This window comes from Passer montanus, unplaced genomic scaffold (assembly GCF_014805655.1).
Source record: "Passer montanus isolate IOZ18808 unplaced genomic scaffold, ASM1480565v1 scaffold20, whole genome shotgun sequence".
Taxonomy (NCBI): Eukaryota; Metazoa; Chordata; class Aves; order Passeriformes; family Passeridae; genus Passer; species Passer montanus.
In genome coordinates, this window is record NW_024366592.1 from 6,296,265 (window position 1) to 6,321,075 (window position 24,811).

General features: G+C 40.7%; 1 protein-coding gene across 6 annotated transcripts in view; it reads right to left on the reverse strand.

The window, feature by feature from the left end:
* DUSP16 (dual specificity phosphatase 16) overlaps positions 1-24,811 on the reverse strand; it is a 63,144-nt gene that overhangs the window by 4,473 nt on the left and 33,860 nt on the right. For all 6 annotated transcript variants that reach the window (XM_039708377.1, XM_039708373.1, XM_039708378.1 and 3 more), the window contains exons 3-7: positions 24,077-24,670; positions 22,813-22,951; positions 10,448-10,611; positions 3,884-4,043; positions 3,077-3,200 (exon numbers count right to left, since the gene is read on the reverse strand). In XM_039708377.1, coding sequence (XP_039564311.1) covers positions 3,077-3,200; positions 3,884-4,043; positions 10,448-10,611; positions 22,813-22,951; positions 24,077-24,307 — 818 coding nt within the window. In that variant the 5' untranslated portion in view covers positions 24,308-24,670. The remainder of the gene's footprint in view (positions 1-3,076; positions 3,201-3,883; positions 4,044-10,447; positions 10,612-22,812; positions 22,952-24,076; positions 24,671-24,811) is intronic.

Sequence of the window (24,811 nt, forward strand, 5' to 3'; positions counted from 1 at the left end):
CAATACAGATAAATAAGTACTTTGCTTTTAACAGGCTGCAAAACAGAGGTGCCCAAATCCCAGTTTTGGTTTTGCTTTTTTTTTTTTTTTTTTATCCCTCCTCCTCCAGTTTTGGTTTTGCCTTTTTTTTCCTTTTAAGAAACATTCCTGGAACTATGCTTAACCAGATGACAAGAGAATTAACAAGGGAAGAAAGCTCGAGGAGCTAAATCTAGTGCAAACACACAGACAATGTGTCACTGGGAAAATTAAATACTATTAAAAATAAAACCTGTCTGGGGAAGTGTACAGAAGATGAGTGTGCAGTCATTAAAAGCAGTGTGAGAAAAATGGAAAGGTGTACTTGTGTATGTGTGTACGTGCTAGCACATGAACAATGTCAAAACTTGCATTTTTTATTACTATTTTTTTTAATTTGCCAGAGAACAAACAATCCCAGGAGTAGTCAAGCTGACACTATGACCTGGAATATCACATTGCACAAGCTGATAGTGGAAACTTCCACCAGGAAGTGTAACACTGGCAAATGGAGAAATCTAGTGAGTCTCCTCAGGAGAAACTCTGTAGTTTGTCCTCTTAGCATTTGATATGAAGGTTTTTAGCAGTTTGCTCCCAGGAATTCATAGTCTTTGTTCATTTTTTTCCAGTCAAAGTCATTGTACTTGGGTTAGTTATTGAAGGGTTGTGGTAGCCTCCCCAACACTCTGTTCTTGCCACTTTCTCCTCTCTCTCCAAAATAATGGGCAGTCCCAGATTTAAAACTAGAATTTTTAAAAATGAAAAGAATAGGGAGAGCATGCTGGATCCCCTGGTTGCAAGCTTTTTAATCTCAAAATATGTATTTTTTTTTTCAATTGGAAACCATATATAATGTTTAATTCTTATGCTTATTTCTGTTAAATAGTCCATTATACAAAAGATTTTAAAAGTTTATTTCTTTGACTTTGGCTTCAAGTAATAGTATCACCTTTTTATTTTTGTAATAGTGTCAGACAAACATTTTATCTAATGACTTCCACTAATTCAAAGAAAAGTATTTTTCTTCTAAGCTTGGCCAACAAGAGATCCCAAACCAATGAGTGAAATGTTCTGCAAATGATTCTCCCTGAGCCATATCAAAGGAAATATGATGAAATATAATCTAAATTTCACAGCAGTTGCTCACTCCTAAGAGAAGAAGACTTAGTGGGATTAACCCTTCACACTCTGTTCATGCTTTTGATTAAGATACAAACTAGAATTTAATGCAGAGATTTCATGGAGGAATTTGAAGCTCCCTGAAGAAGTTCCTTGAAGTGTGTGCATTTTAGCAGTGTTTAGTTCTCTACAGCTCTGCCCTCAGCCACGACAGCCTGAGACCAGGCAGGTTTTTCACTGAGCTCACACCTTGCACAGTATCTATCCACTGCAATTCATGTTTGTTATCTGTACCTGAAAAACCCAGCTTTAACTTCTAAACCACACCTGTTCCATGCTGGAATTCCTGCACAACACCAAGCCACCAGCAGGCTCCAGTAAGGAAATGTGGGAAGTGTCCAAACACAGCAGGCAGAGCTGTAGCTCAGGCACCTCTTACATGCAGTTTTTTCACTCCTTGCACAGTATCTATCCACATGGACTGCAATTCATGTTTGTTTTCTGTACCTGAAAAACCCAGCTTTAACTTCTTAACCACACCTGTTCCATGCTGGAATTCCTGCACAACACCAAGCCACCAGCAGGCTCCAGTAAGGAAATGTGGGAAGTGTCCAAACACAGCAGGCAGAGCTGTAGCTCAGGCACCTCTTACATGCAGTTTTTTCACTGCACACATAACTAATTCAACAGCTTGAAAGTAAAGTTTCAGTGGAAATCATGCTCCACATGGCAATATCCAGTGTTCATCTCTCTGTCCTCATCCCTGTTTTAGGGATGGTGGTTTGGAATCACACACAGCTGATTCCAAAGGGGCTCCTCTGCCCCTGCTCCAGGGCAATTACTCAAACTGGTTCTGCATAACTCCTGCACTAGATCCCATCAAAAAGAAAATCATCATTTTCTGTACAACACAACAAAGCAGTTGGTTAAAGTAAATACAGAAGTCAACCAAGACAACTGATGGGTAGGAAAGTGTTCACAATCCAAGTAGAGAAAAAATGGTATCTGTAAAGGAGGAAAGGGAAGGGGTCTCCACAAATATTACCAAATGCCAAATGAAGTGATACTTCACAATGCTTTCTCACACAGTTTTTGGTTGACTTCAAGAGCAACAAAGAAGCTTTCTCCATTCCTGGGCATTTCACTTTCAGGCAGTTCTTTGTGAGCACTACCAAACTGCAGGAGACAGATCCAGCCCAGCATTTGTCCCAAGTGTGGCTCTAAATACCCTCAGTTCTCTCTTCACCCTGACCATTGCTGTCCCTGTGGCTCACAAGATGCTGTTACACGTGTGTGTTTGTACACAGCAGCTGTGGTTCAGGAATGAGGCTCCCACCAAACACTCCCAAGCCATGCACTGCTCCTCTGCAGCAGGATGGAGAGGAGAGCTGGAGGCACATGGGCTGAGGTAACAACAATTTACTGGAAACAGTGGTGAGATTAGAAAATGAACAGTAACAGCTCCATGGTAATGACAAGGGGTGTGAGAAAGGAGGCAAATGATTCTCACTGTGTGGAAGCCCCAGAGCACCCGACCCTGCCTCAGAAGGACCCTTCCCCTGCTCCCAGCAGTGACAGGAGGTGGCACACAGTAACCTCCAGGTCCTGGCCATGCCTCTCCTGGCTACTGCAAAAAATTAACCCTGACCTGGCCAGAAGCAGGACAAGACACATACATTGAATAAGCAGTTCACATTCCATGTATTTGCCTGCTTGGATCAAAGATCATTCTGCAGTGGGCAATTAGTATTAGCTGTGTGATATCTATTCAATACCATTAATTTGTTTCTGGAGGAAACCAATGCTTAAAACAAATGTGGCCAGTGAACTAGCAGATAAAATGTCTGCTTCTACCCTTGGTCATAGCACCTTTTATTATCCACCCTAAAAACAGGGCAACAGGCACAAGAGTTAGTAGGAAGGGAAGATTTGTCCCTACCTGTAAGCTTCATCCAGGGACATATCCATTCTTTTCATGATGTATGCAATGGCAATGGTGGCAGAGCGAGATATCCCAGCTAAACAGTGCACCAACACACGGCCATTGGATGCTTTTGCTTTTTCTACATGGCAAAAGAAATTGGCAACTGTCAAACTCAGCAGCATCACACCAGGATAAAAAGTTTTTAAAGAAAGCAGTGTTATTGAAAATTATTCAAAGCTCCCAATTGAACTGCTAATTGCAAATCTCATGGAAGCTTGAAACAAAACTCACTTATTTCCTCTAGCACTGTGTAGTAGCATTGATATAGAAAAAAGCATGACTACACACAGGAAATATCCTGCAGTCACAGCATAGCTCATTTTAATGTGCACATAAACAGCCCTATTTGGATGTCTGGGAAAGGTGATTGTTTCTAATTTTACATACAAGTAAAAAGCAAGCATTCACAATGGAACAATTTGGCCAGTTCAAATATGGCTAGTTCAGTTCCCAAAGGTAAAGGCAGAAGTTGTATGTCCAAATTTCTGACCCACTCTCTGCAGACATCATCAGCCAGCTACGAGGCTGCCTGAAAGCAGCTCTGAAGTGTCTTTGTTCTGTAATGCAGGAACATGCAGTGGCAGAATCTCCCCACGTTTTGCTCCTGTGCTTATGAAGTAATGCTGATCATGTCCATAGATCCTGAGGGTATTTTCACACTACCCAGAAAGAACTCGGGGCTTCTGCAGCCAAAACAGCACAGCAGACACACTGAGAAACCCAAACACAGTTTGAGAGAGAGAATTAAAATTTTCTGCTCACCTATAAAATCGACTGATTTATCCAACCAAGGCAAAATTTTCTCACAAAAGCTGTCATTCACAGGCACTCTGAGGAAATGGGATTCTGGAATAAAATCAGGCTTTGGACAAGTATTGCTGGCATTCAGGACGTAGCCAATGTCGTTCTGCTGCATCAGCTCCTAGGAAAGAGAGGAAGATTAAGCCTAGAAAAGTCAAATGGTACCTTTGGCACATTACAAAGCTAAAGACCAAACTGAAATTTGTGTTGGAATTGCTCTAGCTGCGTAAGGGACATTCTTCTAGGAAAAAGACAACTCCTCAGCTTTAAATTCTTTTAACAACTTCTAATGAGACATCCAGTGTGTCCAAATAACATATGGCCTGCAAATCCCATAAAAATAAAGTTAACAAAGAACAGAAGTAATGGTAGAATACTTACTGCTACTCTGAAACATCACTTCCAAGAGAATGAACTTTTTGCTACTTTGGTTTAAATTCTCAGCATGCAAGCTGACAACAAACATTTCCCACATACAGTTTGATGACCTGAATATGTGTTTTCCAGATCACATATCTAGGGTTGAAATTGCCCCATCACAGATATTGGTGGGAAATAGGAAATGAAATGGGTGCCTCCTGCAGTCACCTCTCAAGTCCAGGAGTTTCTTGTTTCTAAGAGAATGTGCAAAACTCTCTCAAAATCTCAAGGAAAGAGATTAAGATCTTGAATTAAACCATTTCCACACAGCATTGAGTGGCATTTGACAGGAGTCCTGCTCTGTGATGTACAATTTCAGTTTTCAGTCTCTAGGCCTCTTGCCTCTCAGAGAAATGTCACAGGAACAAGCAAAGACACTCAGTTGACACATTTAAGAGTCAACTGGGCTTTTAAGTAAGTCAGTTTTCATGACTGAAGTAAAAGACAGCTCTTTTCTGCATCTCTCCATATGCATGGTATTCAGAGTTGTGCAAAGTAGTTTGTGATGCACTGGGCACCTTGGCACAAAGAAGTACTATGGAAGAACATATGGAAGAAGTACTGGAAAAGTAGAGATGGCTCCACCACAAGCCATCCAGTCTCCTCTAAGGAAGCATCTTGACACAGAAAAACAATTTAGCATGCTAGAGTAATGCTTATCAAGCTGCCATGGTTCAGAGAGGATCTGGCAGTAAGTGACCTGCAATACTAGGCTTGGACACTACTTACACTGAACCTAAACACTGGGGAGCTTTTGGCCAGATTTCTATGGAAACTCTTATCTCAAAATAAACCTTAAGAAAAAGAAAACAACCCAAAATCTGGTTTTAATCCCTTTTCTTTCATAGCAGATATATAAAAAAGTTTGTCAATCCATAGGAGCAGCAGCATGAACGAATTCTTACGCTGCTGATTTCAACTGGAGACCTACCAGTAGAAAAATACAAAGTCACAAAGCCAAATGGTTGATTCTTCCCCAAATTCTTTCTGCAAGCATAGACATCTTTTAGTGAGGAGAAACAGGGAGATGCTTATTTAGCAGAAGAGCCAGAACTCTATGTTGTTCAGTCAGAGCAGTCCAACATGGGTTGTTGAGCTCTGGTACCCCACACTCATGGCACAGGGATGAACACACACACGGGGATATCCATGCATAAATTAAATGCTGAGTGAGAACCAAGAGCTGCAGGGGAGAAGTGAATCTACTTCAATCACTTCAGAGGAAAGTGCACAAAGTCCAGCCAGTAGTGGTTGTAAAGAGGGAATTTACATGAATTTCTGCTAGGGAGCTGATTTTTGTTGCCTGGAGCAAAATTAACTGCTCTTCCACCTCTCATCCGAAGTCCTTCACATCAACACATGCAGAAGCTGGAGGTGTGGGCACATTGAACCAATGGACATGTATTATGTCATGAACACACCCATCCAAGGGGAACAGGAGATGGGCAATTCCTTGCAAAGAAAATAATCAGAAATATTATTTACAGCAATGATTAAAATAAAAAAGAAGAAAGGAAAAGAGCTGTATGTGTCAAGGTAAATTCTCAGCCTTAGTGCTTCTTGCCTTGCTAATTTCCTGGGTCAGACTCCCAGTATAGCTCAGCTTCTCATCAACAAATTCCAGCATGTCCCTGTTTGCCCCTCTCCCTTCCTTCACATCCCCAGCTGAAGCACCAGGCTGCCTCCAGCTCTGCCTGCCTTCCACAGCTGCTGCACCTTCCTTGCCTGGATTTCACTCTCACACTGACATACCTAAAAGCAGGAGTGCTGTAAGGAAATACAGAAATATTGGGAATTATCCAGAGGGGAGAGTTAGTGGGAATGGGATTCCTGGCAGAGGGCACTAACTGGACTCCTGTTATCTTAAATGTGCCAGGGAGACCCCCCTGATCCCCAACATCCCCACCTCACTGTCCTGGACCACACAGCTTTTCCCTTCCAGGATCCCAAAGCTCTTCAGCAGCAAATCCTGGGAAACAATTACTGGTTTTAGGTCACTGGGCTGAAATACTGACCCCAAACAGCTCACTCCCTGTTGTCACTGCTTGAAGGAGAGCAAGGAGCAGCTGGAATATCCACAAAGCACACACAGGGTCCTGAATTCCCAGGTACAAAGAGCAGGGTGGTGAAGGTTCACTAACAAATGGACTGCCATGGTCAGGTTTATTAAGAACACAGCTAAGGAGGGGTGATGAAATGGGAAGAATAGAAGACCTTATTAGTTCTTTTAAAACATGACCATTGATGGGCTGCACAGTCCAGCCATCACAACTATGCCAGGTTTTTGATGCAGGATTGATTATTCATATGGAACAAGAAGGCTGCAGACGCCAAAGTCCGAAATCTGCAAGCCAAGAAAACCACCCCAAGATTTTAGTGCTTGTCTTCCAGACTGAGGCTAAAGAAAGAAGTTATGCTTCCTTCTGTTCTGAAGAATCAATCATTCCCACTGTGACATGCTCCAGTGTAATAACCATAACAGTGCCTTCATTGTAAGGCACCCAAGAGGAAAAAGTGAATTATGATGGGAGGAAGATCCAGAAATCCTAATACTAACAACTCTGTGAAAAGAAGGTAAATGCTCTTTTGTAAGCTTATTTACATTTTATGACTTGTTTAATCTGAAAATTAATAGTACCTTAAAATGTTATTTTGTTCCAGGAAATAAAATCCAGGTCTGGAAGAAAAGAATAGTTATGCAAGTGGGAAGGCAGAAAGTTACACATTTTAAATGCTGGCACAAGCCATGAGGTGTAAGTAGGAAGCTCCTTCAGGCCCATAACCACAGCACACGTTGCTTTCTGTCACACTAACTTTCAGAAAAGACACTGTTACACATATGTAGATTAGAATGCAATTTTCCTCTCTTTCACAAAGAGCAAGGAAGATCTTCTGTAAAAGTAAATACTGTCTTGCAAAGCCACCAGTCTATCACAGGAAAATAACCACAATGTAGCACACTGAGACACAAAATGACCAAACTTTCACGTTAGAACTCTTAGGGGATTTTTAGCATTTCAACACTATAAAAATATAAATGTGTTCAGAATTAAACATTTAGAAAGAAATCTGCAAAAAATATTAAAATTCTCCTACAACTTTCCAAAATTAATCATTAGTTTTGCTAAAGGACAGAAATCAAGCATTTGTGGCTGAGCATCTTTCCTAAATAAAGCATTATCAGCAGAGGTTTTAATGGTAAATATCATTAGTATTCTGAAAAGGTCATGAATACAGATTGTTCTGCAGCAACAGAAGCATTCCCCTGCTCAGGCACTTGGAGATAAGCTTATAAAGGATTCTGAAGAGATAAGTTCATCTTGATAAAACCTTGATGAAAATTCACATCTTTAGTTCATCAGGTTGATCTGTAGTGCTGATTAGGATTTTTTTGGAGATATTTTTGAGATTATTTAATTTCAGAGAAATTGGAAGGAGTCATGAGAACTCACAGCACTTGAAGGCAAAAATAAGGTCAGTATACAACTACATCTTAAGTTTGGAGAATCTTACTAGAATTTTTCAGCTTTTTTTTTTTTTAATCTGGGTTTGAATAGAAGAGAGATATTTTAATCTTAGCAGAAAGCTGACTTCCTGTCTAAGTAGCCCCAGCAAGGCCACTAAACTACAGCCTGCAAACACAGCCACTTACCAGCTCCTGGACTGTCCTAACTTTGCTACTTGTCCCTACCTTCTTCCTTTTTTTGTTTTGTTTGTTTCTGGCCCTCTGGTTTTGAACGTTTTTTACTTCTCAGATTCCTTGCTGTGTGTTTCTGGGCAATCAGTGTATCAGTCATCCTCCTTGCTCTCCCCAAAGCCCCTGTGCAGGATCCAGGCTTCCCAGAAGCCAAGCATGTTGCAGGAAGAGCAGCAGAGATCCATTATTTGTGTTTCTAACGTGCCAGTGTGTGGCTACCACTAACTTTTAGTGAAATCCAGAAACTGATGAAACCAGGAAACTGGGAGTTGCTGGGAAAACATCAGGTGTCTTCTAAGAGGTAGAAATTGTAATTTGTTCACGCAGTTTCTTAGTATTTTCCAGTATTAAGGATGGAAAACATTTTGCATTTTCCAGAGGCAAACATGGAATCTGAAGATGTAGATAAGAGGTAGATAAGCCACTGGTACTCAGACCTTGTTTAGTGCAGCCAACAAGTGACATGCCCAAGAAAGAAGAAAAGGTACAAAAAACACCAGATTTGAAACCAAAAGATTTGTATTTGTCCTAAAAATGGGTAAGAAATCTAAGAGGTCACCAATGGAAGAACTTCCAAACCCTGACTGTCAGGGATGACACCAGGTAGTAAGAATTTCCTGAACAGCTGAATAGGTGGTGTGCTACCATTTGCGTGGTTCTCCATATAGCATGGGAAACACAGTAATCCTTGATTTTCAGTACAAGAACATGTGAAAAAGTACAAATCTGACCAGCTCCTGGGGCTCTTGCACTAATTCTAAAGTATCTGCAGCTGCAGGGTTTTCCTTTGACCCACACTGAAGTGACACCAAGACTGCAGACACACTGCCACAAACAGCATAAAAACATCTAATACCTTATCAACTGAAAGAGGGCTTTTTATTTTTTTAAATTACTTAGTTCCTGCTGTCTTTTGTCTGGGGACCATAAATTACTTTTGTGGTAGGAAGAGTAATAAGCTGCTTTGACATCCATCATAAGTGAATCACTGAATTGAATGGCTGACTTGCTACCTGGCAGTAAAGACAAGGAAGATTTTAAAGGACAAAGTAGATGCAATGACTTCTAACTATCCCCTATTTTTGTGCTTTCTGCTAAAGCACAATTAGCTTCTACATTATTGCTTGTGTGTCAAAAATCCCCTTTAAAAATTGTGAAAAATTGAAAAATAGCCTATTAATGGCCAGACTGGGATGGAGAAGAAGAAGAAACGGAAAGAAGTAATTAAAAAAGAAATTTAAATGATCAAAGTACATAAATTTTATCCAGTTACAGGAGTACTTATGATAGCTTCTGGCTTAAGGTTCGTATGTGGATAAAAAACCATACACATAAGCCTTGCACATAATTAGGGCAAGATTCTAGGGTGAAGCACTCCTTCCCTCTCCCCCATCCCTGTATTTAATGCCAGCTTATGAAGGCTGTTGTGGATTTCACTAAGGAACAGGACTGTCAGAGAGCAGGGGAGGCAAGAGGGCACATGCAGCACAAGGAATAAAAATTCCCTTTGAAGGGACCCAAGGTGCAGGTTGGAAGCAGTGTGAGCTGGCCTGAGGAAAACATCTGTGGATACACATAGGAATAGAGACCCATGGCAATTTGAGACAGTCTCTCTTACACATCTGATAGTCCAGCATCCTACAAGTGCTGTATTTGATAATTTTGCTGACTATTTTAAGTATATGATTTATTTTTTTGCTTTTCTTAGGAGCAGATATTACTAATTTTTAGTTTTTTAAATTACTTAGAAACAGTAAAAGTTTCTTAATGCAGTGCGACCATAAAAGCTCATTTTATACAACCCACTGATTTCAGTAGGTGCACAAAGATTTGTTTGCAGTAATCCCTTATGATACAATTCATGGTGTTTAAATGCTGTTTTTTCCTAGCACTTGAAGGAAATACTAAAACCAGACAATCTTCCTTTGTCCTGCTGTAACCATGAATATAATTGTGTCAACCTCCATGACCTGCCAAAACAAGAGGGTCAGAGCTGTGACAGGAATGCACTTGATCTGCTGTCATGGCAGATGTGGCAGCTTGGTTGATAGGTTCCTGAGGAATGCACCATTCCATACCGTACCATCCCAAGGAGAAAGACACCCAAGTTTCATATTATGTGATCCATAGATTAATTACATGGTGTGTGGATCACTGCTTCTCCCACAGCTTCCCATGGCTTGTCCATTACCTGCCTCCACTGCTGCTGCTTCATAGCTGTAATGATGGGAGATCCCTGGAGATCAGATTCTCCTTCCAGTGACCCACGTGGCACCCAGAATGCTCACCTTGTTGAGGACATCTCACTGAGGACACCCAGTGACCCACGTGGCACCCAGAATGCTCACCTTGTTGAGGACATCTCACTGAGGACACCCAGTGACCCACGTGGCACCCAGAATGCTCACCTTGTTGAGGACATCTCGCTGACACCCAAGGTAGAGATGAGGCAGGATTCTAGTTGGGCCAGTGTTGGAAACAGGTAGGCAGGGTTGAGAAATGCAGGTAGGGATGAGTGTGGATTTTCCTTCACAGAGACCAGGGAAAGAGCTGGAGAACTCAGCAAATCCACCTGTGAGAGGAAGAGCAGGTATTTAATCTACAGTGGTGGTGGTGCCCGTGCCAGTTCTGGGAGAGCAGCATTTAGCATGGCAGAGGGGGAGGCACTGAGGGGCAGCAGGAGAGCCTTGGCAGAGCAGCTGTACGTGTGCCTTTCCTTAGGTTAGCTTTGTGGCTCTCCAGACAAAATGGGAAACACCGTAATCCTTGGTTTTCCACTCCCTAGAATATGAGAAGAAATACACGTCTTTCTGTGGAACCATACATCAGCTGCCAAGGCCTGGCTACGTATTCCCACTCTGCCTGGAATATTTATTTCTCTCCCTCCACTTCTCAGAAGCTTTTGATGCTTCTTCCCATTCTTAATTTGTGGTAATGATTCTTCAGAAAAACAGGCCCAGCACCCACCACACCATAGGCTGGCACACCTTTTAGGCTCCACTCTAGCAAGATGCTTTCTGACACTTCCTTCTCCCATATCAGCTTTATACTGAGAGCTCATTAAGAAAAACTTATGTTTACTCTATTTGGTAAAATGCTTAATATGCATTGGGTAATGCTTACTTTTAAAATCCTACAGTACTAATTAAAATCCTGCACCTATTTTGTGTGCTGCTCCACAATGAATGTATTTCATCCAGGACACTGGAAGAAGTTTCATCTTTCAAAACCACACCAAGCCAAGGCTTCTCCATCTCGAGTGGGGGAGGTGAAGCAGAGGGAAGACTTGCAAAGCACAGTGAAAATCCCCAGCTCTTTCCTCCCAGATGAGCAGAGTTTTAACTGAAGGAAGAGTAATTATAGCCTGTTCAGAACAGAGCACCTTTTTATCATCAAGGAATTGAAGCACTGACACGCTCAATCTGCCAAATGCTATGTTCACTATGATAACAGTTTGAAGATGTGAATTAAAATGACTCAGGAATAAGCTAATGTACTGTTTTGCCAGGGCTTGCATTACCATTGCCTGAATTATGCCTATTCTTTAGCTTTTAAAATCTGTATCATTAGTAAATGTTGAATTACCAAGGCAATAGTGTGTAACAACCCATTTTATCTAATAAAAAAAGCCAGCAAGCAGATTCCAGAGCAAACATTTTATGAATTAATTCCTGCTCAGTCTGCTGAATAAATAAATAAATGAAAAAATAAAAAAAATAACTTGACTATTTTGTGAGACAAGCTAAGGCACTGCCCATCAGGAGCACAGATCCTGCTTGTTCCATCGAATGCGAGGAAGTTTGCAAAACAATTCTCTCACATACTTGTTAAATTTTCTTCTGTATAGCCCAATGTTTTCCCTTAGTTACAGGAAGCATTCCTTGAATTTATAGGTGGTATATACCTCTGAGATTGAATTTAAACAGTTATTTGAGAGAGTCGTGAAGAAGAGGAAATCAAGTATTTGCCTTGGTTTCATTTGCTTGTCCTTTATTTTCTGGGAGCATTGCTGGCTGCTTTGTGGATCCTCTCACTGACATGGCTGGAAATAGAGAAGTCCTTACAAAGAAGCTGCAGAAGCAAGGATTTTACATCTGTGCTACCTTTGCAAAAGACTGTATGGGAAAAGTTCATCAAAAAAGGTCTTCCCAACTACCTAGGGATTAATCTCATTTCTGTGTGAAACTTGTGACAAGAAATTAAGCAGGAAGGTAATGTGCAAAACACCTGAGATTTTGGGGACATGGAAGCCATGCTCTGTCATCCTAAGATATGGAGCACTCTTATTTTATTTCTATTCCAGGAAATTGAATTCTATTCAAGGCCAATTGAAATGATTCAAGATTAGATGTTTCAATTCTTCCTCTATGGCATTCATCCTTTCAAAGTCACGTTTCTTCTTTTCTACTCATGCTTTCCTAGTAACATGTTGCTTCAGGATCTTTACAACATGAATTACACTCACAAAACTCTCAAATCTTCAAAGTCTGACATTATACTGCCTGCCTTTACATGTGCACCAAGTGAACCCTCCTTTCCTCTGAGCATATTTTAACCTGGTGTTAGTATCTGTACTGAACTGATTTGAGAAAGCACAGACCCAGTGATTTGTTTCAAATATTAAGCTGTCTTCCCTGCCATTCTCTATGACCAGGTTTTCAAAAGGTTAGTAGCTTTTCAATGAATCTGGCTTTGATTTATGGCACTTTCCAATATGAAAAACTCATTCTAGGTCAATTGTATGGAAAAATTGCTTCAAAAGCTCACAAGCAAGCAAATCCCAAACGAAGAAAACACACTCACATATGCATCCTGCTTAAGTAGCAATTTCTTTAAGTGCCACAAACTATCAGGGGTCTGGAACAACAGCATCTACATGTACCAAGCTGTCATGGCATTATGAGACTCATTTCTGTTCAAAAGAACTGTACTCATCACCATTTGCTTGCATTAACTTACAAAATATACATATTTTTAAAATACACAGGGAAGTGTATTAAAAAAAACACCCTCAGCACCTAAAAATGTGTAGAGAAAAGGGACATATTTCAAATGTCTCTGTTTTCTAATGCAGATGGTGGCTCCCCAGATGAACTCTGACAGTCTACATGAGGAGCCTCTTATGAGAAAAGTGATTTAAGCACTCAGACCACCTGTACACTTCTGCTGTAAATGAAGCAGTTTTCAAAAAATAAACCTTAAACACTTGGAAAATTAATTTAGTCTACGGGTAGGAATGCAGAACAGAAAATTGAGCCTTAAAACTAAAATGGGACAGGTTTTGTTTCAAATTCCATAATTTGGGGATGACATTTGCAAGAAGGCAATTTTTTTCCTTTAAATCTCGTTACCTACCTCAGTTGGAACAGGGACATTGGCAGCACTGTGCAGTTTGTTTTAATTAGAGAAAATACATTTTTCTCCTGGAGCTAGTTTTTAATAACACCCTTTCTCCCACCACTGCTCCAGCCTCATGTGAATAATAAATCAATTGCAAGAGCATGCTGAAACTAGTGGGGGAAGGAAAGCAAAAATCCACACATCATTAACAGAGCTGCTGGGTTAATAAAGTTTCACTGAATTCTTTGATAAATGTCACTGGGCCTTGGAAATACATGACTGACAAATAACTCCAAAATATTCTCTCCTCAATAGCTCTGAACCACACAGGTTTTCTGTATTCTTAGTGGTAAGCTGAGCTGAAACAGCTCTCTTGACATTCAACAGGATGTCTCTACAAAACCATGTCAAGGTGCCAAAAGCTCTCTGCTTTTGCAGCCCTTGTGTGTGGCAGACAACCCAACACCTCCCAGTCCTTACAGCAAAGTGTTTCTTGCTTACAAGCCTCCACTCCATTAGCAGAAATCTGGCAAGACCCAGTAAACTACTTGATTGCCCTGTTGCTATGGTGCTGCCAAGTGGTGACTACAGACTTCCCTTTGATCAAGGCTTCCCTAACCACAGCTGGGATCATAAAGGTATGATCTCTGAGGGAATCTTGGTATCACAAGTGTCAGTTCCCTTCTCAGCCAACTCAGGAAACAAAACAGGGCCAAACCCAGCACGGATGAGAAAAGTTTCAGCAAAATTATGCAGTAAAAATTATTCCTCCTTATAGAGTCACTGCGTAAGTCCTTATATGAACAGAATTCCCAATTAACTTTGCTAGAAACAGGAAGAGGCAGGGAAAGAATATGGGATCAGGAGGCAACAAATGATAGAGAATTATTGTTGATTTGGGAAGAGCTTCCTTTCACTGAGGGAATGGAATCCATCCAGATCCTTATGATTACTTAGTTTAATTACCACTAAACACAAATCATAAATTAATCCAGAGGAATGATGCCTGGGAAGCCCAAGCAGTTACAGCAGCTCATTTCTCTGTTCTGTGGAAACAGAGCAGGAGCCTTCCAGTGCTGCCAGCTGCCCTGCTGCAATCATGGACACAGCTCTGCAAACCTCCCTGCAGGTTTGTAAAAAGAAGGATAAGCTAAGCCTCAAAGGTCTGGATTGAACACTTGGTAAAAAATTGTGAAGCTCAGATCATATTTCATTGTTTTTATCCGATATTTAATAAAACCTTTCCAATTAAATGACACCATAACAGGACAGGTGGATAGTTCTTATGTTCATTGCATGCTACACTGACTTCTCTTCTTCTTCCTGGTCTTTATATTTCCTTCAATGGGATGTCAAACCATTCAGAGATGTGACCATAATTAGACAAGACAAATTCACAGGGTACATACTAAGTACTGATTTGGCCCAGGGAAGAGCAGAAAGGTTAAACAGAAGCATCAGTTACTACAAAATAAATTTTCAAAATGCAAGCATTGTTCCTCATTCACAACACAGACCACAGATGCTCCCTCATACATCCATCCTATCTCTCAACTTGTATTTCTAACATACAGGAAAAAAAACCATCAGGAGGCAATCCTAATATCTCATTACTGTTGAAACAGCCAATTCTTGAAACAGCCAAGTTCCTTTTCATCATCAAGTGTCTGCAGAGATGTGCACCAGAATTTTTATCCTTAATCATCCAGAGAGATCTGCTCATGCTAATCGGGCATGTGCATCCTGACAAAGCAGACACAGGAACAGAGATCCGACTGTGCTGAGATAAGGTGGGTTAAGTTTGCGTGTGAAACTGAAGAGCAACAGCTGAGGTGCAACTCTGAGGTTCCACATGTCTGCAAGGAAAGGGAAAGATGAAAAGAGGGGACCTTAGAATTGGCCAAATACAGAGACAACGCCTACAAAGGTGACAGCTCCACGCATACACAAATCTTAACAGTTAAAAATGTAGAAACAAGCTGACAATGCATTTGTGCCGTGAGGATTTTGTACTATTTCTTCTATTTCTTTGTAAATGCAGTTATGAAACCTAACTTGGAATGAAAGAAAGGTGAGAAAATAGGTGTTCACATCCCTTCACATGTTTGCAGTGATCCTGGCCAGCTACAGCTCGATGGAGAACCCCAGCAATTGCTTCTGAGCCCCAGAGCCTGGCAGTGTGGCCAAGGCAGAGGGGAGAGGAGACTGAGCTGGAGAAGAGATGGTAACCAGGGTGAAAGTCTCTGGCATCTTCTCCAACTAATGGAGACTAACTCCAAAGACTAGAGGAGCAGCTTTCCACTTTCAGGCTACATAAACATGTTTTTCATCCAAACAACTGAGGGGCTGCAGACCAAGGAATCCCACCTGCCACCAGTGCCCATCTCACAGCAGATCCTTGCATACTTCCAGCCTGAGCTCTCTGAGCTGCTTGGTCACACCAGCAAATCCACTCCCAGCTCAGCTTTTCAGGGAGAGACACTAATATGAATATGAGGCTCTGCATTGTACCAGTGCTCATTTCATACAGCTCACCAGAACTTCCTTTTTTTTTTTTTTTCAATTAATGACTCCTTTTGTCAAGCCTTATTGACGGTGACCAAAGAGCTTTTGAAACACCTTTTGTGGGTGACAGCAGAGACACAAGCAACATGGCAACCCCTAAGAGCTTGGCTTCCCTAAAACTCCAGGCTAAGAAAAGCCTAAGAAGTGTTTAATACAACATCCCTGCAGCTCCATGTGCCTCACCCAGGAGGCACAGAAAGATTCTGCCTGGTGCTCCCGATGGAGATGTAAGAGACAGTGGATGTGTCCTTTTTTCATATGGAGTCTGCTGGAAAAGACCAGAGACAAGGCACATTGGTAACAGAGTGAACTGGCATTTTTCTGAAGTGTCATTCCAATCAGATACTGCTGTTTTCCTGTTTTGGATTCTGACTGTTCTGAAAAAGCCAAAGGGAGAAATTGGTTTTCTTCAATGAATTCTTGAAAACAGACTAGAAGCTACTTCATTCCTTTTCCCACAAGACCTAATTGTCTGCCAGTACATCAGTGTTAATTCAGCATCAAAACCATTATTTTGAAGCAGGGAGTGGGAAAGGTCTGAGACCCAAATCATGAGTCAGAAAACTGAAGACTACATGCATGTACTCAGACAGCATTGCAAGAAGGACAATATGAAGCTTGTGGATTTACCAGACAATTCCACCTTCATTAAATCCAGAATTGTCTTCTTCATTAAGAGCACTCATTATTCACAATTTTCTATAAACACGAAATAAATAAATAAATATTATATTGCTATCCCTTTTAAAAGGAATTGCTATTGCTATTCCTTTTCTAAAAAGGAATATTGCCATACTTTTTTCGCTAAAATAAATATTATATCACTATCCCTTTTTAAAAAGGAATATTGCCATACTTTTTTTTTTTCTTTTTCATTTAATTTTACCTTTTAAAGGAAATAAAGAATAAAAAAGCAGGACAATTTGCAACTACCTCTAAAACATAATATTTAGGCCCTATGATTCTAAGTAAGACTCACCAAATGCCTGTATTCACCAAAGGGATGCAGTGGAGTAACTCATATTTAGCTTTTGGGGCTTTCTTTTCCCCTTCTAAATAGCAATTTAGAATTTGTTACTGTAAATAGTTATTAGTGCCAGGGCAGTAAGATAACATTACTGAAAACATTACTAGGCTAAAAAAATAAATCAAACAGCACTATAGCAAACACAAAATACACAAACCCCAAAGTTTTAAGTTTGCTTTGCCTCAGAGGCTCTTCATGCTCTTTCCCAGTCCCATTCCTGTTGAACATTAACGTGTTTATCTAAAAGCTGCAGTATAGATTTTTTCCCTTGCCATAAGGAAGGAAAGCTGTAAACTTTCTGACTCACAAGTTTTATGAATCTGCAATGTTTCCACTGTGTTTAAACGAGCCGCAGAGCTCCAGAGGCACTACAATTCCCGCATTCCAGCTCCACTCCGCAGGGACCCGTGCCATTTTCCATTACATAAGCTCAGGCTGGAGTTGGGAGGGCTCCCATTCCATTCCTGTCCCCCCTCCTGAGCCACGGGCAGTCCTTCCACAGGATCCAAGGTTTCACACTTTGGGAAAGCCAGGGGTGTTTTTGTTCCGGAGCGGCCTCGTTATTCCAGGTGTTTTACAAGAACAGTAGCAGGGGAAGCTCTTTGCCCTGGAGGGTTTCTGCCTTTGGTAAGACAAGGTTAACAGGCAGGTTAAGCAAACAAGGAAGGGAAGATGTGTGAGGATGGGGTCAAGCTTCCCATCCCACCCAAGTGCCATATTCCATGTGGCATGGCAAGTACAAAGAGCAGAGTGGACACCCTCACTCACCCTTTCTGCCTTTAAGAGGGAAAAAAAAAAAACAAACAAAAAAACCCAACAAAATCCTTCACCATAATTTCACTCAATTAAATTTCACAAGCATCCAGAGGTATCCAAAACAAAAGCAAACTTAACAAGTTATTCTTGGGTTTGAGAAATGTTATGTGAGCTCTACTTTAGTCAAACCTTGCTCTCCCTCAAAAAACCAGCAAGGGGATACACATATGAAAGCAATAAACCCTACTCCCATTCTTCAAGTGCTTAAAACAATTATGGCACTAAATGAACACTGAAAATTGCATTTTAAGTACAGAGGGCGGGAGGATAGTCAGAGGCCTGGCTGTGGCCAAGGGTACTAGCTCAGCTTTTCTAGGCTCTCTTAAAAATTGATGGAGAGGGAGATTTTCAAGGGGGTGATTCAGAGCTAAACTCTTCTCTCACTCTCATCTCCTCCCTGCCAACACTGGCTGTACTCCATAGGTTATGGGACCACTTGGGGAATACTGCATTCCCTCAGCAAGATTTTACCTCTCTCAGTAGAGGCTTCCTTCTGATGGAATCAACCAGTCAGAATATCAGGAAAGCTGGCATTATTGTGCAACAATCTCTCCTCCTCCAAAGGGAGGCAGGATATTTAACATCTCATTCACACTATACTTATTTCAATTTGCAGATAACCTGATTATTGTAATTGATGACACCACTATTTTAAGGTGTGCTGAGGTACTCTGCAAAGACTTAATGTAGGAAACACTCAGAGCATCAGTAAGCCACAACTGAAAGATATAAAGCTCCAAATCCAAATGTTAGAAGGTGTCAGGATGTTTGCCAGGACTTTATCAAACCTTGTGCCTTCTTTCAGTCCACACTGAACCATATGGCACCCCTTACTTGACATAGGGGACTGCAGAAACTGGGAATAAAGCCCTGTGTCACAGCCCTGGTCCCTTTAGCGCATGGAAATGACCAGCTCTACCTGCAAGAGGATATTCTTCAGATTTCCTGCTCCCCTGTCACAGGGAATGCTTCCTTGGAGATAAAGCAGGGAGAAAGCACTGGGCTTTTCTCATCTAGGCTTTTCTTTAGGCAAGTAAGACAACACAACAGTGAATGTACCCTAGACATACTTCAGTATTTTTACACTAAAGATTTCTTTAAATGGGCTTCCAATTTCTAATATTTCTAAAACAAATGGCAGGATAAAGAAGACAGAAGAAGAATTCTTGAAATTTGCTTCCTTCTCATATCTTCCATGCAAGTCTTCCATTTGGTACAGACACCTTGTCAGGTGAGGGAAACAAGGAATTGGGAAGTTTCAGCAAAAACATACCTTTAGCCACACTCCCTGGGTAATCACTCACTGCTTTGTTTCCAGGACCTTTTCCCAATCTCACTGAACTCATTCTGCTCAGGATGCCCTTCACTGTCCATGCATATGACCCCAACATTTGTCACTGAATAAAAACCCAATAACAAATTTGTTTCTCTTTATTACTCCTTTGTGCTCTGCAGGAATTTGTCAGAGAGCTCTAGTGAAGGAAGAGTCCACCACATCACATTACTGCTGATATCTTTCATAGGCAGAAGGGTAGCAAGAGATTAGAAGGCAAGTCCCCACCAACCACTGTTTTGAGAGGGAGGCACACAGTGCTTCAGTGTTAGGCCATCACAGTTTTTAATGACACTTTGTACATATAGAAGGGTTTTGTTTAGGTTTTTTTCCTGCCTTTCGGGACACCTTCCATTTAGACAAAGTGTTCTGAACACAGACCAAAAAAAAAGTTTAGAAAAAAATCAACACAAAATAAAAAGCTGAGCTTCATCTTCTTCACAAGAAACATTTGAAAGGTAACTGTCATGAAGACATCTGTGCTTGCATGAGTAGAACTAAGCCAGATTAAAAGCAGGGGAGAACAAATATTTAAGGAAAGTAGAATATGAATACTTCCATTCACAAAGTGGAATAGAGTTTAATCTCTTGATGTTTACTGCCTTAATAATGATCATTCAAGCAAAAATCACTATTCTCTCCTAACTGTTTCTGCAGAGCAAGCAGGAAAATCATAAGACTACTAACTAGGAAAAAGATTCCATTGCAAGTAAATCCAATTCTCGAAATATGAGAAGGAATCGGGTAACATCCCTGTGTTTAAATCTTACTTAAGTCAGAGCAGAAGATGCTATGATGGGAATAGAATTAAGCCCTTGGTGTCCACATTTCAATACTCTGTGCACTGTTAAAAATTAAGTACCAAATGAAATATTTAATTCCTAAAAACATTCCTCACCAAATTATAAATATTTTTATGAGGCTATGTCAAGATCTTAAAATAATTGTTAAGGGTTCCTTTGAGGTCTTTACAATAGTTACTTCAATCAAAAACAACCTCCAGGGCAAAGCACACCTTTATGTATAACCTAAATAAAAAAAGGCCTTACTGAGTGCTCAGTAATGGGGGGTTTCAACAAGAACAGAGGCACGAATTTCAGGTATTTGTTAAATACTTCTTATTCTAGCCCAACAAAAAATATTTTCCTACCCCAAAATGTTTATTTAAGATTGCTATTTTAAATAAACCAGATTTAGTGGCATATGGAAAACTCAAGTCCAAAGGTTCTTCTTTTTACACAGTACACTGACCCCTGCCCTCATTATGGGCCATAAACATTTATTAGAGTTCGTCATCAGCTTGCTGAGACAACATATTTTATCTAGTTTCCTACAGCCACATATCAATAAACTCCAAGGAGCTTTCTGCAAGACTGAATTTACCCAATTCTCCTTCACCCCACATCCTAAAAGGTTTCTTGTGTTTGCATTGAGTAACTAGATTTTTAACAGATGTAAAAAAAAACCAAACCCACATTAAATAAGCACTTCACTGTAATATATCAGTAGCAAATAATTTCCTTATATTTCCTTTTTTTTCTTGTCCTTCTCTTCCACTGGTTTTAAAGCCATCAGTTGTTTTTGCATTCATAAATATCCCCATCCTAGCTATGTAAACAAACATCAGAGGAAATTCTCAAACCTGATCTTTGCCATTTGACATGCTAAAGTAAAAGTTCTGCTTTTTTAAGGAGGATTTTGACACATCAGATTCCCAAACTAACCCTTACCAGCTGTGTGTGCCTGAGTTTACCTCAGCTCATGTGCACCACCATCCTGCCTGTGGTTTAGGTAACATTTTCATCTTGAACAGAAAACAACCACATGCTGGAAAGGAAAAGAAAACCATTTCTCCCAGTATCATTATGATACACGCAACTGGTGATTGGCCAGATGATGCACTGGGAAGCTGGGAACACTCCCTTCCTGGTCCTGGGCATTCCTAGGAGAGCCACAGGCAAGTCTGAGAGTGGAGACTCCGAGCACTTCTTTCACAGGGTCCAGCAGATGAGCCAGAAGATCAAAGACATGTCTCACACAAGTGAGGAACAGTGTGAGGAAGGGAAGTTCATGACACTTTTCTCTGCTTGGTTCCTCCCCAACACCTCCCTGCCATGAGGTCTAATTCTCAGTTGTAAGAGAGGTGTTTCTACCATGGAAATTAAGTTGAGGATAGTCTGATTCCTGCCTGGAGCTCTAATCTGCTTCAGGTTATCAGAAAACCTCTCAGGAAAGCTGAGGAGAGTTGGGAATTTGAACAATAAAAAGATTTCTGAGGAGATACTGTTTCTAGACTGGCTTATTTTTCAAATACCAATTTTCAGCTCAAGAGAGTATTAATCACTTATTTCAGCACTTTTGCATTAAGCATTTACTGTGCCTACACACCACACAATTCTGGGAGCCCATATGTAAGAAGAGTTACTTAATCTAATACTGTAATCCACCACCCACAGGTGTAATTCTTACCTAGGCAGCAAAGAAAACAAAATCACCAACCCCAGCCAAAGCAAAACCCACGTGGTTTACTGTAAGTAAAGCTCACATGAACACCAAACTCATGTCCAAGTGCAGAAATTATTCACTTTCTCTGCAATCACTTTCAAAACAAGTTGAGAAAAGTTCTCTCAGTACCACAACCTCTCACTGTCATGTGAAGTCACTACAAACTGTGGTGAAACCCTGTTGCTAAGAGGAAGCATCTCTCAGGAGTTATTTCCTTGCTCTCACCATTATTCAGTCCCTGTGTTTCAGCATTTCTCAGACACTAGGTGTACACTTCGTTAGATCACTGATCCAGTCACTGCAATGGATTTCCTATTTAAATTTGTAATTCCCTCTTCTTCCAGCCTTGGATTTACTTCAGGCCCCTCCTTCCTCCTTCTTGTGAACACTGTCTACTGTTCCATGACAGAAATAATGGCACTAGCACATGCTGAGAGCAGCAAATCCTGTGTTATAAGGAATTGAATTTCTATAGGTGCTTTGACCTGGGATTTAAAATGAAAAATAAAAACAAAAATAAAGAAGGAGGACGAAGGAAAAGACCTAAATAAAGTGCTACCACTTAGGGAGCTGAAGTTTAAAATGTCACGCAAACTAATCTCTGTAACTCTGAGAGATCATTTCCTTTGTTCTTATTTTAGCAATTACCAATTCAGTAAGGAAGAGATTTTCTTCCTACCATGTACAATACTTTAAAAACCAGGGAAGCTCATTTTTTCTTACTATATTTTGACCCTAAAGTAGAAGACATATGTATCTAAAATCCTCTGCATTGCTCCATTTCCACGTACACAGAGTAATGGTGAAATATATCCTCTGTAAGATGCAATTTCTAAGCACTGCATGTATTATGAGTGTCACTATTTTTTTTTACTATTTTTTGACCCTAAAGTAGAAGACATATGCATCTAAAAACCTCTGCATTGCTTCATTTCCATGTACACAGAGCAATGGTGTAATAGATCCCCTGTAAGATGCAATTTCTAAGCACTGCATGTATTAAGTGTCACTATATACAAAAAGAGCTACAGAAAAGTCTCTGCTGTAATTGAAATTTATACCAGCACTTGCAAAACTGTACAGGTCTGCTATACCAACAGCATTTTCTTTCTTCTCTTTATTCAAGTGTTTCAGAGGTTTCTTTTGGCACATGTCACCTGAAAGGGGTTTCTTTTGTTACATCTTACCTGAAAGCAGATACACAGAGCTGAAATTCTTCTCCAGTTTGCCCAGGAGCACAGTAAGAAAACAGTCAGATGAGAGAGAGGTCACATCTTTAGAACTTTGGTCATACACCACCACTTCCTGCTTGCAATCAATTTCAATCTGAAACACAAGGAACTCAAAGTAAAACAGGAAGGAGGAAGATGATTAAAAGCACCACATTATCACCTCCATCAGGGTTCCCACATATTTGCTGTAAGAGCAGTTCAGATATATAGATTTCTTATGCATTTGCTCACTAAACAGTTTTTATTTTATACTTCATAAGCTTCTCAGATTTAATTCCCTGGAGAGTTTGTCAATTGATTATTTGCTGCAAGTTGAAGCCCACTCCACAAATTTCTATCATTTGGTAATTTTAAGTCACTTGTGAATTGCTCTACCTTCAGCTAGGCTGGTGAATTTGTTTAAAAGCTGAGCTTTTGAGAAGATGGCCCTGCCTCACTTTCTGCTTCTGAAACTTTCGTACATAAACAGTAAAGAGACCTTAAACTGCCTCGAAGCCAGGTTACCTGCTAACATTGTGGTTACCTGCACAGCTTTATATATAACATAAAAGTTTCATTTTTAACATGTCAAAGCAAGAACCTAGTAGATTATTTTTGTACCCAAAACATGTGAAACAAATGTCAATGGATAAAACTCCCCAATGTCCCCTCCACACACTGAGATAGGCCTTAATTTTAAATAGCATAGCTATTTTCTTTTCACTGATAACACTATTTGGAGAAAACCACACCCCTCCTCCCAAATAAACAACAAAACAAACACCAAAATTCATCAAACTACCCCCACGAAAAGCCCTTTAAACAGCAAGTAGGAGCCAGGACTGACAGAGAGGCAGTTTCTTTGCAAACCAAATGACCACTTGCTAAGCAAGCCCCACCACCACAGACCCCCAAGAATCCTTCAAAGTTTAGGAGAGAATGTTTTCTGCCTTAATTACATACATTTGAGAGACTGTGCTTTGCAAGACACACAAGAATACTGAGAACACTCTGAGTAATTTCTAAATCCCTCCCCTTAATTCTGTCACTGATTCTACAAAGAATCCCAATGATAAACCCAATGATCTTTGATCAGGTAACATTTCAGCTAAACTTAGTCCTCTAATCTTGTTGGGGTTTTTAAAAAATTTAATTAAATACTTAAGGAAAAATTATTACAAGTTGCTTTCCAGCCACTCCTTTAAACAAATACAAGGAATAAGAGGAAAATGACCCCTACCTTGTGTTTTGCTGAATGCTGAATGAGCTCTGTGATCAAAACTTTGTCCTGCTGCAGCCTGCGCTTCATGAGCTTGGAGCAGTTGATGTTGATGGCATCCAGGATGTGGGAGGTGTTGTACTCCACAAAGGGGCGGCTATCAATCAGCAGCAACTTCTCTGTCCCACTCTCCAGCAAAGCCACCAACTTCTCGGCCACAATGAGCTGGGTCCTGATCATCTCATGGGCCATGACAACAAGGAGGCCTCTTTCCCCACCGCCCTCTCTAATTTGCTGCGATGATGTAATGGCTGTGTACTCAAAGGCTTAGCCACACCATTGTGCTAGAAGTGTATGAGGTCATGCTGGTAGTGACTGGCAAAAGAAAAGTTAAATCCATTTTCAGAAAGGGCTGTTGGGCCGAGTGTCTCCTCCTGCTCCAGTTGATGTACAAAGGGTTGGCTCCACAAAGCGGCCCCTCACGTCTGATTCATCGGGACATGACTACGGAGTGGCCATTTCACAACTCACACAAAAGATGCTTTCTGGCTGCTGCTGCATTACATCATTCTTTACCTTTGCTCCCACCCATCAGCTTTACACCAGATTGAGAGCCTGTAAGAAGGGGAAGATGAAAAAAACACAAAACACAAACCAGATGAGGCCATGAAACTTCGCAGAACAAAACATTCAGCTGTGAGGCTTAGCTGTACAGTGGGCCATACATGGAATAAACACATTCCTGAGGAGTTCTCC